We start from the raw sequence: 19,027 nt of genomic DNA, 5'->3' as shown, positions 1-19,027 counted from the left end.
CAGGGTCAACCCATTCAAAGTCCGCTTTTTGGGGAAAAGCATTGGCGAGCACAGCCAAGGCAGTGTTGGGGTTTTCTCATGTGAAGGATTGTGCAGCCATGATGGTTCTCCTAGTGACAAAAAGTTAGTTTGCTGAGCTGTTGAAAAATCCAACTGTGAAGTAAATGTGTTGGGAGAGGCATTTAAACAGCAAACGCCTCACTAAAGCTAACAGACCCGAGCAGAAGTGGCACCCAGGCGAGGCTTTCCATATCAAAGTGCAGGACGAGAGCGTGCCTGACACATGATCCCTTCTAATGTGTTCGTGGCACTCTGCCATCTTTCATGGGCCGTCAGTATGGTTTCCTGGATACCCTCAGGTTTTATTTTCCCCTCTATTCTTGTGTGCAGGAACCTTGCTGAGCACATTGTTTTTCATGTTCTAAGAATCCATCGTAGTAGAGTTATGATTATGTAAACAAATTCAAAAATTGTGTAAAGCTGCTGTAATTCTGTTCTGACACGTTAAGTGTGCAAATAGTTTGGGGAGGTCACTGCCGCACCCTGGAGAGAACTTTCACTCTTGAAGGAATTGCAGGTTGTATAATCACAGCCTTTTAATATGTTGTCTTGCATGAGCTGCATATTTACACTAGTGAAATAAAAGCTTTGGCCATGGCAAGCTGCCTCCCCCCACCCCATATGCCGAGTGCAGTACAAGCTGCCATCAGGCCCTCTTCATGCGGTGGTAGTGGTATTTCTCTGGCTTGTTCCAGGATCTGAAGTGTCCATGAAAACCAAAGCCAGCCATCCACAAGGCAGATGATAGATTTACTTCCTAAAGAAAACTGGTAGTGGCTATATTATTATTAAAAGGTGTGTGTGTGTGTGTGTGTGTGTGTGTGTGTGTGTTTTTTTTCCCCTCCTCTGTTCTATTTAACCACTTGAGGACCACAGTGGTAAACCCAAACCCCACCCCTAAAGACCAGGCAATGTTTTCAAAATTGGCCACTGCAGCTTTAAGGCCAAGCTGCAGGGCCACACAGCACACAAGTGCTCTCTGTTGGTGGGGTCTTATCGCACCCCCCCCACACACCGTGTGTATTTTATCGCAGCGCTGTACTGTGTAAATAGACGGCGATCACGCCGTCTAACAGTCTCGCGGCTCGGAGACTGAAGTGGGGGCGGAGCTACGCTAGTCAGTGTTTGGCCATTGTAAAATCTTTTCAATCCCTGATTTACATTCTGACATTTATTACATGGTGACATTTTTACTGTTGGCAGGTGATGTAGCTGCTGCATGCATTTTTGGCAGTTGGAAACAGCTGTAGACAGCTATTTCCCACAATGCAACAAGGTTCACAGACAGGAAACTGCCAGGAGTACGTACTCAGTTTCTTGTGGGAGGGGTTTCACCACAATATCAGTCATACAGCGCCCCCTTATGGTCTGTTTGTGAAAAGGACTAGATTTCTGATGTAAAAGGGGGTATCGGCTACTGATTGGGATAAAGTTCAATTCTTGGTTGGAGTTTCTCTTTAAGAGCTGCAGCCACTGGGGTGTGCGCAAGAGGCCACCCTGTAGTGTTAGGGCTCGTTTCCACTATTGCGGTGCGGAATCGCCTGGATTCCATCGCTGATGAAATCGCATGCGGATGCGATTTCCCCATGCGGTTTTTGCCGCGAATTCGCATAGGTGAGGGTATATGCGATTTTAACCATGTCACTGCCTGTGTGAATTTACATTGGTACCTATGAGACTTCGCGGCAAAAACGCATGGGGAAATCTCATGCGATTTCCCTATCAAATACATTGCATGCGATTCTCATGCATTCCACTCGCAGGCGAATTCTGCGGCTCTTTTGTGCGTTTTTTCACCGCTGAAAAAAACGCACCTCAACGGTACAGTGGAAACAGGCCTATCCACTTGCATTACATGTGCGAATCCGCATGCGTTGGACGCATGCGGATTTGCGATAGTGGAAACGAGCCCTTAGTAGTGAGTCTTGCCTTGAACTCCTTACCTATAGGTACTGACCCTAGCCAGGATTCCAACCCTGGACTCCCATGTCAAAGGCTGTGCCCTTAACCAGTACACTATCCAGCCACTACTTCAGATTGCCTTTTAAGTGAATGATGACTAGGACAATCAGAAGTGGGTGAGAGTCATGAAAAATGTTTTGTCCATTCCTTCTCCCCCCCCCTTCCCCTTCCAAACAGAGATCAGGGGATAGACTGACATGCCAATGGATCCAGAGTTATTTACAGGACTGGTTCAAACATTTCTGTTTATGGATACATGCTTGAAAACTAAGTGTAGCAGTTAACCCATTTATTTATTTTCTTTTAGAGCCCGTTTCCACTAGAGCGGATCAGCATGCGTTTTCTGCATGCAGATTTGCATAGCCAATAATAGTCAATGAGCCTGTTTCCACTTGTCAGGGAAACTGAACTTTTTACTGTGCAGGAAAAATCTGCACTGCAGAGCCATCAGAATTCGCACACTGCAAGGCTAGTGTGCGATTCGCATGTAATGTAATTAATTGGAAATTTGCATGCCTTTTTTTTTTTTTTTTTTTTTTTTTTTTTTTTTTTTTGCTATGCGGATTTTCATGCGAATTCGCATACAGTTTAGTTTAAAAGCACACAGGCACGGATATGGTTAAAATCGCATACCTACAAAGATACACAAACGCATGAAAATTCGCATGCAAATTCGTTTATGCATTTTCCGCAAAGAAATTGCACCACACTCGTGGAAAAGGGGCCTAAATGTATGTCACTTGACACTTGGCCTTCAAAACCAATGATCTATTTTTCTCCAAGGTGTTTTTTTTTTTTTTTTTTTTTTTGTTTGTTTCGTTTCAATGTTACCTGCTAGGAGTCGCTTCCCCTCTTTTTGCATGAAGATATTTGATGGATTCAATATTTTCTTTAGGAGATCCCCTACATCTTTCCATCTGGCCTAGACATGGTGGCACACCTGTGTGTTCTGGTCAATTTTAAATAGATTTACATGATATGTGTTTGTATTTTGGTCATTAATAAAATTTGTACTTTTATATATAATTTATTTCCTCCTGCTTTCTTAGTCTTACATTGGTCATATTGAGAAGTCTCAGACTTGTGGAGGATTATCTGTGATAGGAATTTTTTGGACCCATTTGTCTAAATTGTCCCTAAATGTATGTGTTGTCTTTGTGGTAGTGGAATGCAAACTTGCTACCTACATGACTTTCCTGGACACGGGAATAGCTGACATAATGACGGCCTGTTCAGATGTACCATTGACCATTCTTACTAGGGCTTTTCAACTGAAAACGGACAGGCATGGGGGGAAGTGAGTGCCAAAAACTGGAAGAGGGGAATCCTTCGCTGTGACCCTCATCCCCTCTCAATCAGGGTTCCCACCTTACACATTCTTGTGGTATATTAACCACTTCCAGACCTCGATGATTGAAATCTACGCCGTTTTGATCCATTACCGATTAATTTCAACCTTCCCGCCGCATGCTCCCACTGATCACTCGCTCTGCCGTTTATATGATGGTTGAGCTCTGTGAGCTGGTCAGGAGAAGATTTAATTGGCTCCTGACCCTGTCACCACTGTAAGCGAATCCCATTGATGAACAGCATCCGTAGCCAGTGAAAGTGGTTTCTGACCGCCTCACAGAGCTCTGCCATCAGACACTGCAGAGAGAGGAGCCTGTGGGGGATTTGTCAGTAGGTGACGTTCTTTGTTACCAGCAGTCTCTGGTATTTAAAGGACACCTGTGGTGAAAATAAAATAATAAAAGCATCCTACTATCCTACTTCTCCTCCTAAAAATGACTTTTTAACCACTTTAGCATTTAGGATGTAACGCCTACGTCCAAATATGCATGCTGGACGTAGGAGGTACATCCATGTCTCGGGGGTGCACGGGCTGCCTGTTAGCCCGGAGATCAATGAATGGGAAGCTTGCAGGAAGCAAAATACAAACTGTGGGCAAATCGTAAAACTACATCGACCTACACTCCCCCCCCCCCCCCCCCCCCCCCCCTCTTTAAATGAATAGACCTTTTTACATTTAAAATCGACTGTTTGCCTCACCCCCCCCCCAAAAAAAAAAAAATCACCTTTCGGTTTGAACTTTAATATGCATGTCAAGAGGTTATATTATGTTTTTTTTTTGTTGTTTATAAGGATGCAAAACTGAAAAAATGCACTTTTTTTTTTTTTTTATTTCCAAATAAAATATTGGTGCCATACATTGCGATGGGGCCATAATTTAAATGGTGTAATAACCGAGACAAATGGGCAAATGTGGGTTTTAATTATGGTAGCATACATTATTTGAAAGCCATAATGGCTGAAAGCTTTATTTTTTTTTAATAATCACATTAAAATGCATTTAGAATAAAATAGTTCTTAGCAAAATGTACTGTACCAAATGTGATAAATTATTGGCAAATGAATGGGAGGTGAAAATTGCTCGGATACATAAGGTGAAAAACACTAAAGGCTGAAGTGAAGTCAAGCTGTTCCAGGTTTCTTTTATATTGAAATTTCCGCTTTTAAACTTTTACTGCTTTTTTTTTCTTTTCAATGACACATTCATTGAAGTATGCCAGAGCTAAAATCTATGAACTATTGACCCTTTATCTTTTTTTCTGCTCTGAGAAGCGATTTTCTGCTTGGAAAGTGTTTTATAGTTGTAATTTCTTATCAGTGAGGGTCGCACTGTAGTCTGACCCAGTCCTGCAGATTCACTAACCACTTGAGGACCCACCCTTTACCCCCCCCCCCCCCCCCTTAAGGACCAGTGTTAAACTATGTGATCTGTGCTGGGTGGGCTCTACAGCTCCCAGCACAGATCAAACACCAGGCAGAGAGATCAGATCACCCCCCTTTTTTTCCCCACTAGGGGGATGATGTGCTGGGGGGGGGGGGGTCCAATCTCTCCCGCCTGCCTGCGTGTGGCTGGCGGGGGGGGGGGGCACCTCAAAGCCCCCCCCCTCCGCGGCGAAATTCCGCTTCCCCCTCTCCTACCTGGCCCCCTGGTGATCGGGGCTGCACAGGACGCTATCCGTCCTGTGCAGCCTGTGACAGGACGTCCCCTGTCACATGGCGATCCCCGGCCGCTGATTGGCCGGGGATCGCCGATCTGCCTTACGTACAATGTAAACAAAGCGGATTATTTCCGCTTGTGTTTACATTTAGCCTGCGAGCCGCGATCGGCGGCCCGCAGGCTATTCACGGAGCCCCCCGCCGTGAATTGACAGGAAGCAGCCGCTCGCGCGAGTGGCTGCTTCCTGATTAGCCTGCAGCCGGCGACACAGAACTGCGTCGCTGGTCCTGCAGCTGCCACTTTGCCGACGCGCAGTATGAGTGCGCGGTCGGCAAGTGGTTAAGATTTCTCTGAATGATTTTTTTTTTTTTTTTTTCCCCCCCGGTGTTAAGCCCCATCTACACATGCAATTTTTTGTGTGATTCGATTCAACCAAACATGTCCGGGATTCGATTCAATTTGCCATTGCAAAACAATGGCAAAATAGAATATCGATCAGACATGTCGGATTGAATTGCACTAAATTGTATGGTGTAGATGGGGCTTAACAGTTTTTTTTTTTTTTTTTTTATTTTTTTTTATTGAATTGTCATAAAATTGGATCATTTTATTGTATAGTGTTTAACCACCTTTAGCCTGTACTCCTATTTCCCTCACCTGGAGCGCCTCTTTTCCTTCCCTGCTCCAGAATGTAATTGGTTGCTTTCTAATTTATCAGCATCTAGCAGCTGTCCTTTACTAGCACAGCTTTGCATACGGAGACTTTCCATTCATACCTAGCTGTGAGAATTCTAGGAGTAAATTCCTCCCCACAGTTTGGTTTCTCCTTGGAGGTGTCCCACAGCATGGCCAGTTTATAGCGTTCTAATCTGCTGTATATTTAGTCTCTCCAAGTGTCACATTCTGTGCTATGTGCATACAGGGCTGGGACGTGACGAATGTCAACTGTGCCTATTTTTATGCTGCTGCTCTACTCTTCCAGCCCCAAAATAGGATCTGGAGTGTAAACAAGTTGCAGTCACTACCAGCCTGCATGTGCCTAGTCCGTTTAAAGCCAACATTCTGTACCGTTAGATTATAGAAATAGTTCATTGTAATGAAGTGGGAGAAAAAAAACAATGCAGCCGAATTTAATGGCTATCTGTTTACCGAGGTCTGCAGCTCATAAAGCTGCCTCTGTTCAAAGGGTAATCTTACCATATTATTACACAAATATACCAATTTATTTACATTCAGAAGTATACAGTCCTGGCCAAGAGTGTTGAGAATGGTACAAATGCTCTTTTCACAAAGTTTGCGGCTTCAGTGTTTTTTAGATCTTGTTGGTGGTTTCTGCGGTGGGCTGAAGTATAGTTACAAGCATAACCTTTTACAATGAGAACCCGAGGCACTATTCAAACTAAAGAAAAAGCATGTCACCCGATCGGGGGGGATGTATCCGGAACAGGCAGGGTCTTCGCCGCTCCCATGTGCAGATCTCCTCTGCTTTCACTTCTGTGACCTCTGTGGTCACAATGCTGCAGAATCTGCTCTATGTGGAGGAGAGCTGCGATTGGCATGGTGGGGGCAGGGAGAGGCGGGTAACGCGCGCTGGAGAGCCAGTGACAAGGCTCTGATAGGCGGGAAAGGGGCGTTCTTCTCCTGCAAAGGAAGCTCCTTCACCATTAATTTGGCGACGTTCTGCATGTCTGCAAATTTCCAGGGGGGCTAGCAGGGGGCACCGAGAGCCGCAAGGACGGCACACAGAGGCATGTTCCCATCTACAGGACATGTCTCTGTTCCTATTCTACATTTAAAAACCGCCTCTGGTACACTTTAAGGCCTCTTTCACAGTGGGACGTTAAAGTAGCACGTTTTAAAAAATTTATAACGCAGAGTAACGCACAGCAATACAAAGTTTATGCGACATTCACAGTGCACACGTTGCGTTGTGTGTAATGTGTAGCAATATTTAGAGAGTGTTGCATGCTGTGCGTTTAGCAAAAAATTGGCAGCAAATTTATTGCTAAACGCACAGCATGCAGCACTCTCTAAACGCAGCATTGCACATGCTCAGTAATGTGTGTATGTATAAACACACACACACACACACACACACACACACACACACACACACACACACACACACACACACACACACACACACACACACACACACACACACACACACACACACACACACACACACACACACACACACACACACACACACACACACACACACACACACACACACACACACACACATACATTTCATCAGTATGCCCTTCTTCTTCTCCCCCCCCCAGAACCTCTGCAATCCTGACAATCGTCTTCTGGGTGAAATCCTGACTGGTGACGTCCCAGTCTTTTTCATAATCAATGCCTGGCGTTTGTCAGAATGTGCGGGTTTTGTTTGTCCACCCGTCTGTGTTTTCAGTACAGGGTGTCCTTTATTACTCTCTACCTTTTGGGTATCATGGACGGGTTTTCTACTTGTTACAGCTGACACAAATCCTAAAATCTGCACTTTCTACTTCCTGCTTTCATGGAAGCAGACATATTGTTAACATCCTGTAATTTTAAATGAGCTTATCTGCCCTCTCTGCCACGGCAGTCATGTGACACGAGAGAAATCAAATTTCAACTTGTGATTAGACACAAATGAGGAGGAATTAAACAGGTTAACTCTCTAAATCTGGCTTTCTCAACCAGGGTTCCTTGAGGACTCTGCAGGGGTTCCTTGGCATTTTCCCCCATCGTGAGGGAAGAATGATAGAGCACTTTATAGGGGGGTACTGTAAATAGAAGAACTAAATTGGGCTCAGAATAATGAGCACAGTATGAGTGTAAGTGTAATAGAAGTTAGTGAAATAAACAGCCGCACCTACTTTTAAAGACCACGCCTCCTGAAATATAAATGCAGGGGTTCCTCAAGATCAAAAAATTGTTTGCAGGGGTTCCTAGAGATCCAAAAGTTATTTGCAGGATTCCTTCAGGGTAAAAAAGTTGAGAAAGGCTGGTCTAAATACATTCAGGGTGCATTTCTCTTTCCCTTCTGTCCTGTGCAAGAGTTCAGGTCCACTTTGTAGAAATATCTTTCCCACGGATAGTCATTTTTTAAACTGTAATCTTGTACGCTGAAAACGTACACATTCCAGATCGCAATGAGAACAATGCTGCTGGGCGCATGGAATGTGCACATGTATTGCATATGATTCAGTTGTTTTAAGATGGAAAGACATGAAAAAACAGTTTATAAAAACACACTGTTGCTTAAACCGTTCAGCTGTCTAGATGTGTGTTTAAGACCAGCTTGTGTAGATCTCTCACTTAAAATCAGAAATAGTAAATCCTATGCAGGGCTTAACATGCTGGGCTTTGAGCGGAGGGGAAAATGTTTGTGTTTTTTCCTTTTCCTGATATGGTGACCAGTTGGAGCAGTGTTGCCTGTTATGGTAACTTTTTACAACTGTCATTAGAAATGTGTTAATGTGGGTGGATGCTGAGTATAGGGGCCTGATGTGAAGCCCTGCATAATGCTATTCCCAGGCTGTGCTAATGTCACATGTCTAACATACCTGGGATAACAGCAGAGGGCAAGTGTATGTTACAGTATGTCGTCTGTGTTACACACGGATACAACTGTGCTCTTGTTTACAGTGGATTGCTAGTAGCAGGTTGCTGTAGTCTGACATGGTGTGCTAATGCCTGGTACACACCATGCAATTTCCCGTCAGATAGGTCGAATAGACAAGTTTCAAAAGGTCCGATCTGATTTTCTCTTCCCCCCCCCCCCCCCCCCCTTTTCCCTGTCAGAAATTAGCAATTTGACAGGAAATTGCATGAGGCTCTTAGCCAGCTGACCACTGTGGCCTCATTGCACTAATGCATGGCACTGGAGCACCAACCTCATTGAACTGGACTGAATGGGGCATCGCTGTTGCATACAAAATGCATGCAGCAGGGCGCGTTGTCAGAACAAACTTCTGCACAGTGCATACGTTTGCCTAATAGACAGTGCTTTATATGCCCTCTGATGTCCCCTGCGTATTGCTCACTGATGCATGTGGCTGTAATCCACACAGCAGCATGTGACGGTGTGCCCAGGCTCCTAAAGAGAACTTGACGTGACATGCAAAGCAGTCCACAATGAGCACTTTCATTGTGGACTGCTGATGGACTAAATCAAGCTATCACGGTGCTCCACCCAGCTAATTTTGGTGAGCACCCGGCAGTCATCGGCTCGCCTTCTCATCCTCCTCATATGCTGTAAGCAGAGTTGCCCCGGCCCTGCACTCCCCTGGTCACGCCCCACACGGCTACTTTTTCGTGCCACCCAACACTGTCCATCATTCCAGGGCCATTCCCTCTTGAAACTCTGCTACTGGTCATGAGTAGATAGCACACCAGGCCAAACTAATGCACTTTCTTGCTGTGGGATATTCTGCTTGTTGCTGTCTGACATGCTCAGACCTCCAGCAGCTGTACTAGAAGTTCTTTTCTGTCAGCACTTCTGTAGAGTTTTTGCTATGAATGAGATACATGCAAGTAATCAATACTTATCACTTTCTGTTTTTCTCTTCTCTCTCTCCCTCTCAGACTGAAAGACAGTGGTGTGCGGTCCACCCCGTGAAGCACCATGGACTGGCTGTGACAATAAGCACTGTGTGCAGGCAGCTAGGATGAGTACCTGCCGAGCTGGCCTCCACAGGGTTGCACTGAAACTCTACTCGCCGTGTCAACACGTCAAGCGGTAAGTCAGTCCCCAGCGCAGGGCCCTAATCCAGGGGCAGATCCCTTAAAGGAAACTACAGATACTTTTTTATACATACCTGGGGCTTCCTCCAAGCCCCATGGGCACGGATCGCTCCCACGCTGCCGCCTGCAGCTCCTGTACCGGGTGCTGTAACATCCTCCAGTCTGCGCAAGAGGAAGTGCGCTCTTTACATATCTCTCCAGCAGCTGCTGGAGAGATGTGCAAATAGCGCACTTCTCTTGCGTCAGATTGGCCGCGACTGCAGGAAGTGACGGGACCCGGTACTGGAGCTGCAGGCAGTGGAGGACTGCGGCGTAGGAGCGATCCGTGCCCATGGAGCTGGAGGAAGCCCCAGGTATGTATAAAAAGGTAAGTATCTGTGGTGACTGGTTTCCTTTAAAGGGAAGCTTAAAGTGGCCCTAACCTTAGGATATGACACAGGATCAGCAGGAGAGTCGGGCAACTAGTATTTTAAAAGGGAAAAATTCATATCGTTCTCAGTTTAGGTTCCCTTTAAAGGGCAACTGAAGCGAGAGGGATTTGGAGGCTGCCATATTTATTTCCTTTGTAAAGAGTTGTCTATACTATCTCAGGAAAAACAACACATAAGTAGATAAATACTTGCTCTACTTACATAACATATGTATTGCACTGTCCACATTTTGATTTTAGGGATTTTTCTACAATAAAAGGAGAAAATCCTTCTTAGCATTTCCCATTTTAAGTGTGGCTATTTTTCAAGCCAATCCTGATGTCATTTCCTCCCTTACTCTCTTCTGCCTGATTGTGTATGCATTGCCCGCCCTTCACTATAGAAAGTGCTTTGTCTCAGCATGAGAAATATTGGCCAATCGGAGAGGAACAGAGGTGTGGAAGGGGAAACCAGGAATGAAACAATCAGGCTGCATTAGTTATGTCTGAGGGGAAGTACAGAAGAAAAAAAGACAACCCAGCATGCCCTGTAACTTCTTTTTTGTGTAACAAATTTTGTGTGTACCAAATATGAGTCAGGTAAACTGGGGAATGATCATTTATCAACAAGAAAAGTAATAGTGATTTTAGCTTATGGGTTGCCTGGTTAGCGTCCTTATTACTTGTTTACCAGATAAAAATAAAGAATTTGTTTTTGATTGTATGCCCGATAGTTGCTCTTTTTAAACAATACCAGTTGTCTGGCTATCCTGCTGATCCTCTGCCTCTAATACTTTTAGCCACAGACCCTGAACAAGCATGCAGCAGATCAGGGGTTTCTGACATTGTCAGATCTGACAAGATTAGCTGCATGCTTGTTTCAGGTGTGATTCACACTACTGCAGTCAGACAGATTAGCAGGGCATCCAGGCAATTGGTATTGTTTAACCTCCCTGGCGTTCTATTAAAGAACTGTAGTGAGAGGTATATGGAGGCTGCCATATTGATTTCCTTTTAAGCAATACCAGTTACCTGGCAGCAGAATCACACCAGGAACAAGCATGCAGCTAATCTTGTCAGATCTGACAAAAATGTCAGAAATACCTGATCTGCTGCATGCTTGTTTAGGGTCTATGCCTAAATGTATTGGAGGCAGAGGATCAGCAGGGCTGCCAGGCAACTGGTATTGCTTAAAAGTAAATCAATATGGCAGCCTCCATATACCTCTCACTACAGTTTTCCTTTAAGATCGCCAGGGCGGCTGCGGGAGGGTTTTTTTTCAGTTGGCTGCATGAAAGCCCAGTAGAAGGCGCTCCGTATGCGCACTTCTGATCGCCTCCGGCGATCAGAAGTAACAAGGAAGGCCGCAATGAGCGGCCTTGTTTCGCTTTCCTCGTCGCCATAGCGATGAGCGGAGTGACGTCAGCCGACGTCCTGACGTCAGCCGCCTCAGATCCAGCCCTCAGCGTTGGCCGGAACTGTTTGTTCCGGCTGGGCTCGGGCAGCTGGGGGGACCCTCTTTCGCCGCTGCATGCGGTGGATCGCCGTGCTGCGGCGGCGATCAGGTAGCACACGCGGCTGGCAAAGTGCCGGCTGCGTGTGCTCCTTTTTTATTTGATAGACATCGGCCCAGTGGGGCCTGAGAAATCCTCGTGCGCAGGTTACCCCGAGCTGAGCTCGGGATAACCGGCAAGGAGGTTAACAGAAAATAAATCTGGCAGCCTCCATATTCTTCTCACTTAAGTTGTCCTTTAATTATCTCTAAATCCCGTAGTTCCAGCACAGGGCCCTGGTGGTTTTTACCAACTTGGTTGAAGACTTCGGCTGTCCTCAAGAAATAGTACTTCAGAAGACAAGTGGATTCTTACTGTTGAAGGATCAGCTTGTAGAATGAACCCTTGCACTGACCGTGCCTGATACGGTTCACTGTCTGTAGGTCTCTAGGGCTGTTCCTATTTCTCCCAGCCTGGCTTGAAAGTTTGGGACTGCATGGCTATACTCACGAGTCTCAGAAATACAACAATCTTGGTATCTCCTGGTTTACCCTTTCCCCAATTCTACTATAGGTCATGCTCCTCCTTTCATAACGGGTAAGGAGCAGTATTATGTTATACAGATCTTTACTTTTGAGTTGAATGCCTTGATAAAGAGACCCGCCAAAGTCTCGAAATTAGGGATGCTCTAACGAGTAAATCTGATTGTTTAAGATTTAGGACATTATGGCCTCATTTCACTAAGCTTTATCAAACACTTTATCAAACGTTTGATAATTTACCTCATGGGTAAAATCTAATTTTGCATTCACTAAGGTGGTATAGATTTATCGAATGTTTTATTGATAAAACGTTCAATAAATCTATACCAACTTAGTGAATGCAAAATTAGATTTTACCCATGAGGTAAATTATCAAACATTTGATAAAGTGTTTGATAAAGCTTAGTGAATTGAGGCCTATGTGTCTTAGGTGTGTTCTTGTTGTTCAATTAAAGTTTTTATATCTTTATTGGTGGTGCGGAGATTTTATATCCAGGCGCTTTCTTCTTTACTATTTGCAATTACTATCCTGTATTTCTGCACGTCATCTTTGCATGTGGGAGTTCTCATTACATATAAGCACTCGGATTTGTGATTTTTAAATGAGCATTAATTACCGCAGGTGTGGAGCAATCAATTGGATGCGTGTGCATCCTTATTGGAGGGCAGGGAGGACGCAGCCTTATGGGTAAATAACCCCTTTTGTCCCCGCTCCACACCTGCATTAATTAATGCTCATTTAAATCACGAATCAGAGTGCACTCGGATTTACTCGTGAGAGCATCCCTACTCGAAACTTTAGCTTCATTTGTGTTCTAAAGTAAGTTTGGATGTCATCCATCTAAATCGAGCCTTAAAGTGGGTTGTAACATTCAAAAATAAAAAAAATGTATAAAAATAGTTGGTGCCCCAAATATAGGGACCTGCTTTAGGAAAAAGGGGGGTTTAACTGTGCAGTGTCAACAGTAAGTGCTTTCTGTGACAAGTTAGCTGTAGAATAGTATGTATATTTTGTTGATTTATGGTTACCCATGAACTAAAATGTGCACTTTTTGTTTCTTCCAGGGCTTCTGGAATGCCTTTAAAGCCATATCATAAGCTACAGAAAAAAGAATCCTCTGCTGTAGACGTACAATCCAGTAAAGGCATGCATCTAAACAACCAAAGCTTGGCAAAGGAGGAACAGTGTAATGGCGCCACCAGGAAGTGTTTATCTTCTAATGATAATCAGCCTCGCAGACCTCTGGGGACAATATCCCAGAACACCATGTGCAATACCGCAGGGGTTGGCACTTCAAATAGCTTTGAAGCGCGCGCCAAGAATGTTCCAGCTGCAACAATCGACCAAGTGGAAGAAGGAGAGGTCCCATTGGATAGCTGTGCTCTTATCAAGCCAGGAAACACCAAGGAAAAGGTAGCGTTCTTTGCATCGCAGCACTGCAACAGGAACAATTCGATGAAAATTAAAAACACTGGGGATATGAATGGAAGAGCTGCTAAGCGGAGGAAGAAATCTGTTGACATGAAACGTGGAAAGAACAATCTAGACAAGGTGCAGGAGGTGCGTAAAAAGTGCCTCCTTACAGAGCCTTTCCCAAGTGGCATGGAAAACTGCTCTGTTAATTTTGTTGCCGATAGAGATGGTATCCTTCCCTCCCGGTCTCTTTCTGTGGTTGAGATGGTAGCTTTTCTAGAAGAAAGAACAAGTACGTTACTTTCTGATTGTGCTAAATCTTTTACTGTTCCTCATCCTTTTAAACCTGTTGGTCCTTCTTCTAAATGTGCCCACCCAGGCATTTCCTTGATGGCAGTTGAAGCCAGTGACTCTGCTTCCGATAAAGACTCTTCCGAGAAGTCCGAACTGGAATCTGTATGCGTCTTAGAAATGGTGGCTAAACTAGAGTCAGAGTGCTTGAGGCATCAGAACGAGCGGGAGTCGGGTGGACTTTCGAGGAGTAACAGCTTGAGGAGAAACGTCGGACGGATGTTGCTCGCCACAGGATCTCAGCAAGATGCCAACCGTCCAAATGAGCCAACTGTTGCTGTTGACCCTGAAGGAGAACTAGCTGCTTCAGCCGTGGTAAACCTCCCGCAAAATAAGGAAGACCTCTGTTCTGTGAAATTATGGGAAAACCGTCCTTCAGCTAAGCCCCAAGATTCAGAGTCTTTGCCACCTGTGGAGGACTGTTTTGTGGCTAATGTAAATTTAGAACTTGTCAAGGAGACTTATCTGAAAATGGGTTGCAACGGGGATATTGCTGTAATTATGAATCCTTGTAAATTTTCTATTTCTGCCTGCATTAAAGCTGTTGAATGTGCCCCAGACTCCTTTGAGAATCAGACTGGAAGAGAACGAACAGCCAATGAAAAAGCTGAGTGTTTGAATAAGATCCCCGATTCTGTGACCCTTAAAGCTGCCAGTGTACTGGTACACACCTTATCGCAACAGGAAGTAGGACTCACACAGGATAAAGCTTTAACAGGGGACCTTTCTCCAGGGAAGATATTCTTCCAGACTGATCGACATGATCCCCAACATGCACATGTACGTGATGTTGGGTCTCAGGTGCAGCAACTGGAGAAAAAGGCCTTTGACAATACTCTGTGTTTGCAGAATAGCTCGATGATTGCACAGTATTCGGTCTCCATATCTTCACTTGGAAACGTAACTCAGGTACTAGACTCCTCTGTTGTAAAGAGGCAAGTGTCGCACGATTTTCTGGAGACCAGATTCAAAATCCAGCAGCTACTGGAACCTCAGCAGTACATGGCTTTCCTGCCCCATCACATCTTGGTGAAGATCTTTCGTTACCTTCCCACCCAATCCCTGGCCGCCCTCAAATGCACCTCCTGCTATTTCAAATTCATCATTGAGCATTACGACATTAGGCCTTGCGACTCTCTTTGGGTTCGGGATCCTCGCTACAAAGACGACCCTTGCAAACAGTGCAAGAAAAAGTGCACGAAGGGGGACGTCTCCCTCTGCCTTTGGCACCCCAAACCTTACTGCCAAGCTTTGCCTTATGGCCCTGGTTTTTGGATGTGCTGCCACATGTCTCAAAAAGAGAGCAGGGGCTGTAAGGTGGGGCTACACGACAATCGTTGGGTGCCTGCTTTCCACAGCCTTAACCGGACAGTTTGCAAGAAGTCTGAGTCTGAATTTGAAGAGGATTAGAATGGGTATTGGTCTTGTTGAGGAGGACTTTCATGCCCCATGCTGTTTACATTGTACATAAACGTGCGCTTTTTTTTTTCATGGGGTGATGAAAACCGCACATTCTTTGACACAAGAGCCTTTACTTCGTTTTTTTTTGTGTTTAATTTTTCTTGTGTTCTTCAACTGGATCGTTGACACCTTTATGTAAATAGATAACGAATAGATGTACATACATAAAAGATCTATTATTGCTAGCTGACGCAACCTAATCTTTATGATGCAGCTCTGAAAGTTTTGTGGCTATAGGTGTGTTTGTGTGAAAGTTTTGGGTTTTTTTTTTTCCTTTTAAGTGTCGTTATGTCTGTATATGCTGTGTGTATGCTTGGGGTTTTTTTTTGTTTTTTGTTTTGTTTTTTTAAAAAAGAAACTAAAAAAATATATAGGGCTTGAAGCATTTTTAAAGTGTTTATTATTGGTGAAACTGGAAGGCGTTGTAATCAGATTGGCACAAGTGTCTGGAATACTGTGACAAAGTGAAAATATGAGGTGATTTATTCTATAGTGGCTGACTGTACAAGGAGGAAAATTTGTCTTTAATTCAATAAAATGTGCATCCTGAACCTTACGGATTATCTTTGCATTGCTATGGTCTCTTTGTTTTTGTTGGTGTGGGTTTCTTTCACCCCACTATTCCCTTTTTTTTTTTTTTTTTTTTTTTTTTTTTAGGTTTGCACTTTGTAAAATATTGTGAGAATATGCATTATGGTATCTATCTGTATTTACCTACACTTTTACTCTTGAATCTTATTTGGGGACAAAAAGGTTTCTGAACTGTGAAGCTGTCACTTGTATTAAAGTAGAACTCCACTTGGGGGAAATCCTATATACACAACTTCTATGGTTTCACGTTTTGTGTTTTCAAAAACTTGTGCAGACATCCCAGCTATCATTTGCTGATTGTAATACCCTGATTTAGGGCTCATTCACACTGGGCCAATTTGCAGACGTTTTCCACACAGTTACATAATTATTTGGGTTGAAAAAAGACTTGCGTCCATCGAGTTCAACCAGAGAACAAAGTACAACACCAGCCTGCTCCCTCACGTATCCCTGTTGATCCAGAGGAAGGCGAAAAACCCTTACAAGGCATAGTCCAATTAGCCCCAAAAGGGAAAAAAAAATCCTTCCCCACTCCAGATGGCAATCAGATAAAATCCCTGGATCAACATCGTTAGGCATTACCTAGTAATTGTAGCCATGGATGTCTTTCAACGCAAGGAAAGCATCTAAGCCCCCTTTAAATGCAGGTATAGACTTCGCCATAACTATTTCCTGTGGCAATGCATTCCACATCTTAATCACTCTTAGGCTACTTGTACACCAAGATGTTGCGTTAGGTGCTACGTTAAGGTCGCATAACGTGCACCTAATGCAAGGCCTGATGCTCTTCGATGTGGACGTCGGAGTGAGCCGCGTTGTGCAGCTCACTCTGGCGTCCGTGATGCGTACTCTTGGACGCATGCGGCATCACGTGGTCCCACTGGCCAATCGCCGCACAGAGCGGCCGCACCAGGAAGTAAACACTGCACGTCACACCGTGCAGTGAATATTAATTAGCCATGTGCCTGGCCGCTCTCCGCTCCTCCCCAACATGACTGAGCATGTGCAAACAGTCTAACGCGGCTTAAGCCGCTGTAACGCTGTAGCATGCTGCACTCTCAGGAGAACGTGCAGCGTTACATGTAACTCAACGTGGGCAGTGTGAACAGCCCACTTGTGTTACATTGCTGTGCGTTGGGGGAGCGTTACAGGCTGCACTAACGTGCGCCTGTAACGTCCCTGTGTGTAAGCAGCCTAACTGTAAAGAACCTTTTCCTAAATAAATGGCTAAAACGTTTTTCCTCCATAGATCATGTCCTCTAGTCCTTTGAGAAGGCCTAGGGACAAAAAGTTTATCCGCCAAACTTTTATATTGCCCTCTGATGTATTTATACAAGTTAATTAGATCAGGAATTTCAGGAATTGCCAGCAATCGATAGTGCTATGAAAAGCGCTAGGGTAACTTTAAAAGTATATGGCAGTGATGGCTGGCGATTTGTGGAAAACGTGGTGCATGCAGCGTTTTTTTTTCGGCATTTTTTAGAGCGATCACAGTTGAAATGTAAAAAAAAAAAGAATCTCAATTGCTGAAAATGCAAAATTGTCCAGTAAAAATATGCAAAAAGATCTATATAGTAAAACGCTAGCATTTTGTGATTCCCAGTGTGAACAGGGCCTTGCAATCTAGCAAACCTGCACCTTAGTTGCTACTCTGTTAAAGTGTCTGCACTCTAGAGGTGGGGTTGTGCATGTTGGTAGAATTTTTGGTGTCACCATTCTAAGAACAAATGTAGAAGTATGAAGAATTGCGCCTCTTCTCTGTGTACACCAGGAATAGCGAGATAAAATGACTTCTATGCCACAGGAAGTTGGTGTCCGTACTGTTGACTTCCTCTGTGCATGTGAGAGTGACTGTTGGTTCCCATGACAGGATTAATTTGCAATCTGCGTTGTAAAATAAAAGTTTGAAGCAGGGAAAAAAAAAGGAATGTGACTGTTTGCTGTAGGAAAAGGAGCACAAGTACTTGCCACACTGAGGCTCTGTAGTGCTGGCCTAGATCCGCTTTCCCTCCCTGTGTGAGGGATGGAGTTGACCACTTTTTCCAATGTCACAGCAGATCTGACACTTCTGGAGTCTCTCTGGATGAAAATGGAGACCTGGTATTTATTTTTCCCCTTTTAAAATGCATAGAAAATAAATAGGGGAAACCTTTGTATTTACTGAAGGGGAAAAAAAAAACCCACACCCACCAAAAGCATATTTTTTTTCTTTGGGAGGTGGGGGAGGGGAGGAATTATCAATTGCTTGCGTTAGATGAAAACGGTAAGACTTAACTAAATGTTGACTCTAATGAATGTCTGTAACGGAAAACAAAATATCAAAAATATTTACCGGTTTGCCTTACTAGTTTAAAGTGGATCCGAGATGAACTTTTACTCATTGCGTAATTGTTCCTTTCCTATTGTTTATAGGGCATTCCTCAAGCCAAATTGTTTTTGTTTTAATACCCTAATCCCCTATAAACTAAACCAGTCACGCCCACAGGTTTTCAGAGCGCCAAGGCACTTTCAGACAGTAGCAAGGGCTCATGGGAGCTCAGTCTGAGCAGGAGGAGGGGGAGTTATTACTAGCCAGAGATTTCAGAGGAGGAGGAGGAGGAGGAGGGGGATTAGGTTTTTTGCTCAAGATACAGATAAGCCTGCCTCTGTGTAATGTTTACAAACATGGCTGCTGTCGTCGTATCACAGGAATAATCAATCCTATTATATTAAAATGGTTTGCAGCTAAATTTGCTGTGTAAACTATCTAAACTTTAGATAAGATATATAGACAAGTTATAGATAGATAGATTTTTCTTTTTTTCATCTCGGATCCGCTTTAAATCATACTACATATAGTAGGGTTGACCTGCCATTACCTGCTTTACACCAGTGTTTAAATAAAGGCAAATGTGTTGCATTAGCAAGTCTTAATGTAGATATACACTACCCCTTCAAAGGACAACTGAAGGGCGAACAGGGCTGTGGTACAAAAATCATCCGACCTCTCAGACTCCA

General features: G+C 44.2%; 1 protein-coding gene across 3 annotated transcripts in view; it reads left to right on the top strand.

Annotated features, from left to right (window-relative positions):
• The window catches only part of FBXO34 (F-box protein 34), a 78,686-nt gene extending 62,691 nt beyond the window's left edge, over nucleotides 1-15,995 (top strand). For all 3 annotated transcript variants that reach the window (XM_068254402.1, XM_068254400.1, XM_068254401.1), the window contains 2 exons: nucleotides 9,611-9,764; nucleotides 13,279-15,995. In XM_068254402.1, coding sequence (XP_068110503.1) covers nucleotides 9,694-9,764; nucleotides 13,279-15,388 — 2,181 coding nt within the window. In that variant the 5' untranslated portion in view covers nucleotides 9,611-9,693 and the 3' untranslated portion in view covers nucleotides 15,389-15,995. The remainder of the gene's footprint in view (nucleotides 1-9,610; nucleotides 9,765-13,278) is intronic.
• The last annotated feature ends 3,032 nt before the right edge of the window (nucleotides 15,996-19,027 follow it).

Source organism: Hyperolius riggenbachi, chromosome 9 (genome assembly GCF_040937935.1).
Source record: "Hyperolius riggenbachi isolate aHypRig1 chromosome 9, aHypRig1.pri, whole genome shotgun sequence".
In the NCBI taxonomy this organism is placed as follows: domain Eukaryota; kingdom Metazoa; phylum Chordata; class Amphibia; order Anura; family Hyperoliidae; genus Hyperolius; species Hyperolius riggenbachi.
The sequence above is the reverse complement of the archived record's forward strand: the minus strand, read 5'-3'. Positions and strand labels throughout refer to the sequence as shown.